This window comes from Herpailurus yagouaroundi, unplaced genomic scaffold (genome assembly GCF_014898765.1).
Source record: "Herpailurus yagouaroundi ecotype Mexico unplaced genomic scaffold, PumYag 77, whole genome shotgun sequence".
In the NCBI taxonomy this organism is placed as follows: domain Eukaryota; kingdom Metazoa; phylum Chordata; class Mammalia; order Carnivora; family Felidae; genus Herpailurus; species Herpailurus yagouaroundi.
Window position 1 is genome coordinate 36,694,109 of NW_024412388.1, and position 12,272 is coordinate 36,706,380.

The 12,272-nt window shown below is 37.8% G+C and overlaps 1 protein-coding gene across 1 annotated transcript in view; it reads right to left on the bottom strand.

The window, feature by feature from the left end:
• Positions 1-12,272, bottom strand: part of PIK3R3 (phosphoinositide-3-kinase regulatory subunit 3) — a 142,474-nt gene that overhangs the window by 36,855 nt on the left and 93,347 nt on the right. The window contains exons 2-3 of the mRNA XM_040470090.1: positions 10,877-10,985; positions 8,620-8,718 (exon numbers count right to left, since the gene is read on the bottom strand). Coding sequence (XP_040326024.1) covers positions 8,620-8,718; positions 10,877-10,985 — 208 coding nt within the window. The remainder of the gene's footprint in view (positions 1-8,619; positions 8,719-10,876; positions 10,986-12,272) is intronic.

Genomic DNA, 12,272 nt, shown 5'->3' on the forward strand with positions numbered 1-12,272 from the left:
GAAAGAAAGAAAGAAAGAAAGAAAGAAAGAAAGAAAGAAAGAAAGAAGAAAGAGAGAGGGAGGGAGGGAGAAAATTCCTTACCATGGCTAACAAGGCTCTGTGCATCTGTCTCCTTTCCACTTTCAACTTTATCTTCTACCACTCTATGGTTCACACTGTAAGCCAGTCACAGCAGTCTTTGTATTCACTGGATCCACCAAACCTTTCCAAAATTCAGTGTCTTTGCATTTTCTGTTCCCTCTTCCTAGAACACTTTTCTGGCTGGTTCTCACATATCCTTCAGTTTTCAGAGGTCACATCCTCAGAGAGGCCCTCCTTCTCAAAACTATCTTAAATTCCCTTTCCCTATATTCTCTATCACATAACCCTGTGTATTTCCTATATAGCATTTCATATACTGGAAGTTATTTCTTTTTTATGTGTTTGTCTCCTCTCCCCTACTCCTATCTCTACCTCCAAATATAAACACCAAATGGATAGGAGACCATGTATAGATAGGAAATGTTCATCATTTCCTTTTCCTAGAATAGTACCTAGAACATTGTGGGCACTCAATAAATATTAAATGATTAAAGAATAAATTCTATTCTTGATCACCATTACCTCTCAATTGATAATATTCTACGGTTTTTTGTTTTGTTTTTAAGTAAGCTCTATGCCCAATGTGGGGCTTAAACTCACGACCATGAGATCAAGAGTCACATACTCTACCAACTGAGCCAGCCAGGTACCCTGACATTTCATAATATCCTAACTCTTTGCTAGTATCTATCCTCTTTTATTCTTTCTATTCAAATATAGTCTGATCATATAATTGCTAAAAAAAAAAAAAAAAAAAAAAAAAAAAAAAAGCAATGGTTTCCTCTGCCTACCTATAATATTAAATGCAGGGGCACTTGGGTGGCTCAGTTCATTCGCCGAACATCCAACTCTTGATTTCAGCTTAGGTCATGATCCCAGGGTCATGGGATCGAGCCCCATGTCAGGCTCTACACTGAGTATGGAGCCTGCTTAATATTCTCTTTCTCTCTCCTTCTGCCCTTCTTCCCACTCACTCTCTCTCTAAAATAAAATAAAATTAAAATGAAATAAATGCAAACTCCAAATTTTAGAATTCAAAGCCCTCTTCAACATGACCCTTTCCAACCATCCATCCCCTACCACTTGGTTCCTCTTTATGGACTTTATCCTCTGGCCAAATTGGGACTGCATCTTTCAAGAACAGGGCACTCTAGTTTCTCACCAGCTTATCTCTGTTCCTATTGCTACCTAATCCTGCGACCTCCCCTCCCACTTTCTACATGCCCAAATCTATTCCCTTCTTCCAGATACACTGCAATGCAATTTCTTCCATGAAGGACACCTCTGTATATCCTCTCAACAAGATATTTCTTTCCCAATTTTTGAATTTCTCCTATTATTTTAGTTTAATTCAAAGCAACTTTCTTATTCCTATTGCCCTCAACACACTATGGCTTCTTTGAGACAAAAAATTTTAACTCATTATCAGATCCTATGCAGAGTAACTAGTACTGAACTATGGATTTTACTAAACTCCAGTAAGACCATCACTTTTCTGTCTAACAAAATCTGTCAGGGCCCAGTTAAACTATTATTTCCTCTGAGAAAACTTCCCTTTACCTTTCTCTCATTTATTTTTTCCTTTCAGATATTCACTGAGTACCTACTACATGTCAGACATTTTGCTAGATACATGAAAGCTTTAAAATACTCTTGCTGGGGAGCCTGAGTGGCTCAGCCAGTTAAGCGTCTGACTCTTTATTTCAGCTCAGGTTATGATCTTATAGTTCACCAACAGCGTGGGGCCTACTTGGGATTCTCTCTCTCTCTGCCCCTACCCCACTTGGCTCTCTCTTCCTCCTCTCTCTCTCAAAATAAATAAATAAATAAGTAAGTAAATAAATAAATAAATAATTTTTAAATAAAATATTCTTGCCAATGTCCACTGAACAATGGATAAACAAAATGTAGTATACACATGCCTTAAAAAGGAAGAATATGCTACAATATGGATGAAACTTAAAACTATTATTCTTGAAAAATAAGCCAGACACAAAAGGATAAATATTGTAGGATTCTACCTTTTTTTTTTTTTTTGGTATGATTCTACTTATATGAAGTACCTAGAATAGTCAAATTAAATTCACAAACAAACTAAAACAATGGTTACCAGGAGTTAGGAGAAGGAGTAAATGGGGAGAACTCAAATATAACACCACAATGTTATATTATGTGTTATATTAAAAGCATTCAAGTATAGTATATATGTGTCTCTCCTATTCTACCATTACACATTGGGATTATGAACTCTTAAGGGTAAAACCGCATCTTCTTATTCATGTCCACATTCCTGGTCCTACCGTAATATCCACCACAAAGATAACCCTCTAAATTTTAAAGCTGCCCAAAAATAAAATGGGCTGTCTCAAAGGAAGATGCTAGCTCCCTCTGACTGAAAGATCACATGGAAGCTCAGTGGCCCTTTCTGAAAAATGTTATGCAGAGAATTCTTACATCTGTAGAAACCCCAGCTGAACCAAGTAGTATTAACAATCTTCCAGCTGCAGGTCTCTAAGCATAAGAATTCTCAAAGTGGTTCTAGACTAGACTGTCATTGGGACCCCTTTCCAGCCTTTGTTCTTAAACAGTGCTGCAACTTCAGGTAAGTAATATAACTTCTGCAGGCTCTTTTCCTCATCCCAAGATGCAAAAATTGTTGCCTTTAGTTAGGTGCACTTAGGAATCTACCCATCATAAAACAACTTAGTGTGGGATTAAAACCATTTTTCAGATCAGACATTCATCTGTTATTATGTATTATCCACTGTCTAATGTCTATCCATTATCACACACTAAAGTCTGGAGATGCAACAATGATTAAACAATGATTATCAGAGAACTTAAATTCTATGGGGTGAGATAGACAAGGTGGAAGAGGAAAAGAAAATACAGGAGCAGATTATAGAGAATTAAATTGAGGCAATATATATCCTTGGATGGCTACTTTGGATTGAGAGTTTAAGAGAGTTTAAGAGTTAACAGGTGGCAACTGTGCAGAGATCTGATCGACAAAAAGGAACCGAGGATGCGAAGACCAGAAAGAACAGCTATTGCAAAGGCCCAGAGACAGGAATAAGCTTCACTTATCTGAGGTACAAAAAGGATAGTGGGGTTGAATGTAGTGGAAGGGAGAGAAGAGGGCAAGATATGAGGTGTAAAAAGTAGACTGAGACCGGGGTGCCTGGGTGGCTCAGTCGATTAAGCGTCCAACTCTTAGTTTCAGCTCAGGTCATGATCTCACGGTTCGTGAGTTTGAGCCCAGCATCAGGCTCTGCTCTGACAGCACAAAACCTGCCTGGGATTCTCTCTCTCCCCCTTTCTCTGCCCCTCCTCTACTCTGTCTCTCAAAATAAATAAACTTAGAAAAAAAAAAAAAGTAGACCAAGACCAGGTCAAATAGAATTTTGTAAGTTAGAATAAAATCCAAATTCTTTTACCTTAAGTGCAGTAGGGAAACTCTTAAAAAAGAATTTTAAGTGGGTGCCTGGGTGGCTCAGTTGGTTAAGCATCCAGCTTCAGCTCAAGTCATGATCTCACAGTTTGTGAGTTTGAGTCCCACATCGGGCTCTGTGCTGACAGCTTAGAGCCTGGAGCCTGCTTTGAATTCTGTGTCTCCCTCTCTCTCTGCTTCTCCCCCACTCATGCTCTCTCTCTCTCTCATTCAAAAATAAATTAAAATATTAAAAAAAATAATAAAAAGAAAGAATTTTAAGCAAAGGAGTAATCAGACTCATATCTTAAAACGATCACTACGGGTTGCTGTGCAGAAAATGGTCAAAAAGGGTGGGGAAGACTAGAAATTATAAGATGCTGAGAGGCCTGTCACGAAATGACTGTAAAAGATCAAACAAGATGATGGTGGCTTAGTGTTGAGTGGCAGACAAGTGTGACAAGATTATGAATATAGATTTGGAGGTAAAGTGGAGATTACAAATACAGATTTGGGGGTAAAGTTGGCAGGACTGTTTAATGATGGATTTGAATGTGTTAGGGAAAAAGAGTTGGGACTTGAGTACTGTAGAGATGGTGGTTCTATTTCTTTTTTTTTTTTTTTTTTAACATTTATTCATTTTTGAGAGACAGAGAGAGACAGAGCATGAGTGGAAGAGGGGCAAAGAGAGAGGGAGATACAAAATCCGAAGCAGACTCCAGGCTTGAGCTATCAGCACAGAGCCCAACACGGGGCTCAAACTCACAGACTGTGAGATCATCACCTGAACTGAACTTGGATGCCTAACTGATTAAGCCACTCAGGTGCCCCAATGGTGGTTCTATTTCTGAAAGAAAAAAAAAAAAAAAAAACAAAGAAACAAAGAAAAGGAAAGACTAAAAGAGAAATCGTTTGAGTAGGAGGAGTCGGGTTAGAAATAAAAAAATTCTGGGACACCTGGGTGGCTCCGTCAGTTGAGCATCTGACTTCAGCACAGATCATGATCTCACAGTTCCGTAGGTTTGAGTCCCACGTCAGGCTCTGTGCTGACAGCAAGAAGCCTGCTTCGGATTCTCTGTCTCCCTCTCTCTGCCCCTTCCCCACTTGTGTTCTCTCTCTCTCTCTCTCTCTCTCTCAAACATTTAAAAAAATAAAAAATAAAGAAATAAAAAGAAATAAAACATTTTGCTTTGACCATGTTAAAATTAATATGTTCCCTAGTTATCTAAATGGCAAAGTCAAATAGGCAACAGGATATATGCATGTGGAGTTCTGGAGGTCAGAGTTGGAGATGAGGTTTATGAATCACCACCATATAACTGCCTGTTAAAGCCATGGAATAGGACAAACTCATCTTGGGAGAATGAATACAGAGACCCAACTCTGAGCCTTGAACACTTAAAATTTAGATACTGAGCAAAGGAGTGGCTAGTTTAGAGTTAGGAAGAAAATCAGAAGAGTGTGATGTCACCACAGCCAAGACAATAAACTGTTTCTAGGAAAAAGTGCCTAGGACTAATCCTACTAAGAAGTCAGGTGAGGTAAAAAGAGAAGTGGTTGTAGACAACATGATACTCTATAGAAAAAAACCAAAACATTCCACCAAAAAACTGCTAGAACTGATCCATGAATTGAGCAAAGTTGCAGGATATAAAATCAATGCACAGAAATCAGTTGCATTCCTTTACACAAATAATGAAGCAACAGAAAGAGAAATCAATGAATTGATCCCATTTACAATTGCAAAAAAACCCATAAAATACCTAGGAATAAACCTAAACAAAGAAATGAAAAATCTAAACACTGAAAACTATAGAAAGCTTATCAAAGAAACCGAAGACACAAAAAAATGGAAAAATACTCCATGCTCCTGGATTGGAAGAATATTGTTAAAATGTGGACACTACCCAAAGCAATCTATATTCAGTGCAATCCCTATTGAAGTAACACCAGCATTCTTCACAGAGCTAGAACAAACAATCCTAAAATTTGTATGGAACCAGAAAAGACCCCGAATAGCCAAAGTAATTTTGAAGAAGACCAAAGCAGGAGGCATCACAATCCCAGACTTCAAGTTATACTACAAAGCTGTAACCATCAAGACAGTATGGTACTGGCACAAGAACACTCATATCAGACTACAGAACCCAGAAATGGACCCACAAATGTATGGCCAACTAATCTTTGATAAAGCAGAAAAGAATATCCAATGGAATAAAGACAATCTCTTCAGCAGTGACATGCAGAAAAATGAACCTGGACCACTTTCTTACACCATACACAAAATAAAGCCAAAATGGATGAAAGACCTAAACGTAAGACAGGAAACCATCAAAATCCTAGAGGAGAAAGCAGGCAAAAACCTCTTTGACTTTGGCCGCAGCAACTTCTTACTCAAGGGAGGCAAGGGAAACAAAAGCAAAAATGAACTACTGGGACCTCATCAAAATAAATAGCTTCTGCACAGCAAAGGACACAATCAGCAAAACTAAAAGGCAACCAACAGAATGGGAGAAGATTATTTGCAAATGACATAACAGATAAAGGGTTAGTATCCAAAAGCTATAAAGAACTTCTCAAACTCAACACCCAAAAAACAAATAAGCCAGTGGGGAAATGGGCAAAAGACACGAATAGACACGTCTCCAAAGAAGGCATCCAGATGGCTAACAGACATGAAAAGATGCTCAACATCACTCATCATCAGGGAAATACAAATCAAAACCACAATGAGATGCCACCTCACACTAGTCAGAATGGCTTAAAATTAACAACTCACGCAACAACAGATGTTGGCGAGGATGTGGAGAAAAAGAATCTCTTTTGCACTGCTGGTGGGAATGCAAACTGGTGCAGCCACTCTGGAAGACAGTATGGAAGTTCCTCAAAAAGCTAAAAACAGAAGTACCCTACAACCCAGCAATTGCACTACTAGGTATTTATCCAAGGGATACAGCTGTGCTGTTCGAAGGGGTGCATGCAACCCCAATGTCTATAGCAGAGCTATTGACAATAGCCAAAGTATGGAAAGAGCCCAAATGTCCATCGATGGATGAATGGATAAAGAAAATGTGGTATATATATGCAATGGAGTATTACTCAACAATCAAAAAGAATGAAATCTTGCCATTTGCAACCACATGGATGGAACTAGAGGGTATTATACTAAGCAAAATTAGTCAGAGAAAGACATATCATATGACTTCACTCATATGAGGAATTTAAGATACAAAACAGGGGCGCCTGGGTGGCGCAGTCGGTTAAGCGTCCAACTTCAGCCAGGTCACGATCTCGCGGTCCGTGAGTTCGAGCCCCGCATCAGGCTCTGGGCTGATGGCTCAGAGCCTGGAGCCTGTTTCTGATTCTGTGTCTCCCTCTCTCTGACCCTCCCCCGTTCATGCTCTGTCTCTCTCTGTCCCAAAAATAAATAAACGTTGGAAAAAAAAAAAGATACAAAACAAATGAACATAAAGGAAGGGAAGCAAAAATAATATAAAAACAAGGAGGGGAACAAAATATAAGAGACTTTTAAATACAAAAAACAAACTGAAGGTTGCTGGAGTGGTTGTGGGGTGGGAGGATGGGCTAAATGGGTAAGGGGCATTAAGGAAGACACTTATTGGGATGAGCACTGAGTGTTACATAGGGGTGATACATAGGGGATGAATCACTGGAATCTACTCCTGAAATCATTATTGCACTATATGGTAACAAACTTGGATGTAAATAAATAACATTAATTAGACACACACACACACACACACACACACACACACACACACACACAGAAGAAAGAAGTGGCCATTGGTTTTGTAGTCCCTGTAGACTGGAAGAGACAGAAGCCTGACTGGAGCGGCGGGGCAGGGGGAGGAGTGGGGAACAGAATCAAATGAATCATTGTAGCACACTGATTATTCCTCAGCACAACTAAAAGTCCCAAGGTATTAACTTCTTATAATATCTTTACCAGAAACTCCAAATTTCTAGCATAAACTACATGATTTTTCCTAAAGATAGTAGGTAGAAAGACAATAAAGGGTCAGATAAATCTGGATCTGTACCCATCCTCTGCCACTTACTAGCTATGTGTCTTCAGGTAAGTTTCTTAACCAGGTTAAGCTTCAGTTGCCTCATCTATAAAATGGAAATATGAATAATACCTATCTCATAAGGTTGTTGTGAATAATAAGATATTGCATGTAAAATGTTTAGTACAAGGGAGCTATTATCATTACTGTTTTCATTATATTTTTCTTTAGATAGTTCCTTTATTAAAAAAATCACAGTACTTTATTGTAATTAGGCTATTTTAATTGTTAAAATTGAATATAAAAAAATTAAATGTAAAAATATCTAATGCCGTTTTCCTAATCTTTTAAAATATATTTGTAAATATATCTTTGTAAATATAAAAGGTGATACACCCACCACTTAGAAAATTCTAATATGCCCATATGGATGGCATGATATAGGCTGAGAATTGCCTTATCTTCTACATATCCTCATCAGCCTAAACTATGTTGAGTTTTACTCTCTGAAGTCTGCACTGAGAAAAATAATAGGATTAATAGAGGGGTGGATTCCCAACATATCATTAATAACCTCACACTGTGCCCAGGACTTCTTTTTCACTCACAGGTCTTCTTCCTTCCTTACTTTTAGGGATCTTAAGACTTTTTTTTGTTTTATTCCTTCATAAAAATAAAAATTGTGGCCATTTTCATATAAGACATTTAAATATTTAATGTACAGAAAAAGAATAGTCAGCCAAACAATTAAAAATTATGTATCTAGGGACCTAGGTGCTCCCTGGTGGCTCACATAGGTTAAGCATCTGACTCTTGGTTTCAGCTCAGGTCATGACTTCACGGTTTGTGAGTTTGAGCCCTGCACTGGGCTCTGCACTGGGATTCTTTCTGTCTCCCCCCCCCCACCCCCTCCCCAGCTCGTGCTCTTTCTCAAACTACATAAACTTAAAAAAACTATATATCTAAATTAACTTCTTTTTAAATGTGTAAATAAACATTTAAATAAATACAAAAATCTCTCTATACCCAGAAATAAATAATGGTAGTAGAACACTAGTCAAATGCTGAAAAATACTCACCGCAAAGTCAAAGTGTAATCTCCCTGCATTTTTGTTGAGGCATCTCTGACCAAGAACGTACCATCTGGCATATCCCGTAATTTGTCATTTACCTCCTCCCTGAAAAACAGAATTATAGGAAAACAAAAAAAAATGTAATTGCTGATTGTTCTCTTCACATTAATCGATTAGTTGATTAGTCAATTGTTTTCTTCACATATTACTACTAAGACTAGTTAGGAGGGGAGTGTGTCTAAGGTCACAGAATTATGGGGGCCCTCAGAGGTCATTTAGTTCCTCCCCCTAGATATGATCTTTCTGTTTTGATTTTTGGAATTATGCAACCTAAGGACAGGCTATTTGCTTTTTAAACTCTTCCAGATTTCAAACGTCTGTAGGGGATAGTGTTTCCATTAAGCCTTTAGGGCTTCCTTAGGCAAGTCTGAACTTGTACGGTTTCAGGAGAAACCAGCAGCTGTTTAGAAAGAAGGTTATGTTTAAGCAACAGTGGCAGCTGTGTCTGATCAGAAGGGGAAAATTTCACTAAGTTCACAACCTTTCAATATAATCTTCTCCAATTTGAATTTATACTGATGATAAACTCCTCTCGCAGAGTTGGTTTAGAACTTTAAGAATACTAGAACACTCAGGAAAGGAGGGCATAGAAGACTCTTGAGTTACAGACCCACATGGTCTTAGAATGTAAGTTTAAGGGATGACTGGGTAGCTCAGTCGGTTAAGCAACTGACTTGGTTTTGACTCAGGTCATGATCTCACAGTTCAGTTAGTGGGTTCAAGTCCTGTGCTTGATTCTCTCACTGCCCCTTTCCCCCACATGCTTGTGCTCCCCCTCCTCTCAAAATGAAACTTAAAAAAACTTAAAAAAAAAGAATATAAATTTAAATGATATTTAAATCTAACAAAGCATTTTATTATATAATTACAAAATAAAAATGTTCTGGTCCATTTTAATATAAAAATATATTAAGTCTCCTCCCAAAAATTAAACATAGAATTACCATATAACTCAGAAATTCCACTTCAGGGCATGCACCCAAAAGAACTAAAAGCAGGGACTTGAATAAACATTTATACACCAATGTTCATGGCAGCATTATTCACAATAGCCAAAAGCTGTAAACAATCCAAATGTTCAAAGCCAAATGTCCAGATGAATGAATAAATAAAAATGTGGTGTATATACACATAATGGAATATTATTCAGCCTTAAAAAAGAAGAAAATACTGACACATGCTACAACACGGATGAACCTTGAAGACATTTTGTTAAGTGAAATAAGCCAGTCACAAAAGGATAAATATGGTAAGATTCCACTTATGTGAGGTACCTAGAGTAGTCAAATTCATAGAAACAGAAAGTAGGATGGTGGTTTCCAGGCGCTGGGGAGAATAGGAGGAAAAGGCAGTTAGTGTTTAACGAGTACAAAGTTATGCTTTGGGAAGATGAAATAGTTCCAGAGATGGATGGTGGTGAGGGTTGAACAATACTGTCAATGTACTTTATGCCACTAAGCTGGACATTTAAAGATGGTTAAAATGGTAACAAAGGGGAAAAAAAAGAAATGAGTGGCACTCTGGGAATTAAAGAAAACAGACAAGAGAAAGAGAAACACAAGCATATTAAAGAATACACCATCAGCCTGGAACCTAATTTGACAGAAATGGATAGGTCTTTTCTAAAACAAAATTCAAGAAAAACAAGAAATTTGAAAATTCAAATTCAATATATATATTTCCCTTCTCTAGGCTCAGATTTTTCCAAAACCACATTTTACCCAAAAAGTAAACCTGTTCTAGAGTCCTGTTTCTCAAAATGAGGTATGTGAAGACTACATCAAAATCACCTGGGGAAACTGTTAAATGCAGATTCCTGGGCCCCACCTCAATTGGTTCTTGTGCATGCAAAGATAATGGAACCACTGACTTAGACACAGAAAGGTAAAGAAAATTAAGTACCTGTAACTATCTTTTATCCTAAAACACATGTAGCTATCCTAAATGTAGAAGTTTCATTTATTCAGAAATCTATCCTCAATACAGTATTAAAAGTAATGATCACACCTGTAATAAAGATTTTCTTGTCACTTTTTTGTGGGAAGGACAGCATTTAGAAACTTTTGAAATGTTCTCACACATGATTTTCAAAATGGTAATCTTTAACAACTAGTAGTGCATTAAAATGTTTTATTTTTAACTAATTCTCAAAAATGACTTGTTTTTCAACTGCATTGAATTATAGTAGTATTCTAGTTATTACCTTGAAATATCCCCCCAGTACCATTCTGCATCCTGAAGAGAAACAGAACTGTCCTTCATTCCATTTGTAACAGCTGAAGTCATTGGCTTAGGTGGCTTTGGTGGAAGAGCTAGAAGAAAAATGAATATTATTTTGTAGATGTAAATTACTATTTCTTTTCTAATTTCCTCAGTCAGGAACAGCTCATTAACCAATGTACATTAAGATTCGGATAATTATAAATCAAGTGTTATTTTATATTAAATGTTAGCCAAAGAAGGAATCCTTTTAGAACTCTACCAATAACTGCCTAAAATGTGAAATTTTCAAGCTACCTGGGTTTTTTTTTCCTTCTTATAAAGTGCTAACTTTTAATTCTGAACAGATGCCACCCAAAACTTCATCTTCTCTCAAAAGACAGTGTGAAGCCCCTTCACCAACAATTCAGCCCAAAAGCCATTACATGAGACTGGTCATGATGGCTAAGAGTTAGTATCAGAGCCCAAAGCAGGTGAAGAAGGATTATGTCCAAATAAGGGGACAGCAGCACAGCACAGCACAGGATCTCAGAGCCAGAGGAGGGTAAGAAGGAGATCTTCACAGGGACAGCCTGGCACAAGGTGTTAAATAAAGCTAAATGAAATAAGAAGCACAGCAGCACAGGGCCCGGTAGCACAGTGTAGTGGAGACCAAGCCAATGAGGACACAGTCCTCAGAAATGGGCATACCAGTGCAATGAGACAAAGCCAGATAAGGGTGAAAAGAGTTTCTACTTGGGGGAGGGGAGGCTGCGAGGTGTTGGAGGAATGCAGCAATAAGCTGTAAGAGATGAGGTACATACAGAGATATGAACCAAATAAGTAAAACTATTAAAATTAATAAGACCCAGTTTTCTCATAGTCTAAAAAGGAAGTTACAAATATGGAAAAGTGAAAAAATAGAACGATCCCTCGAGTTTGAACTGGAATTGCAGCTATTGATAATGAACTCATGAAATTCAATAGAAAGAGAGATGCAAATGTCTGTACATACTGGGAATAAAATTATTCCCAAGCTCTGTCCTGAGAGGTCCTGAAATCAGCCGCACCCCCAATATGCATAACCAGTACCCAGATCTTTATTTCTAGTGCCATCCTCTACTTAAAACAATCTGGGCTCTTTGAAGAAAGGCTGATTCCAGGGCTGGGGCAGAGCAAGAACCAAATGAACCTCAAACATCATGTTAAGCCAAAAAGCAAGCAAGTGCTCAAAGAATGAGGGGCCACGACAAAAAATAAAGGAGCCAACTGAAGGGGCTCCCACTACCAAATATGAAGCATCAATATGAATAATGATAGTAAGGAAATATAAGTCATCAAACAAAATAAGAATCCACGTGTCCATGCAGGCAGATATAAAAAATAAATAAATAATTGAA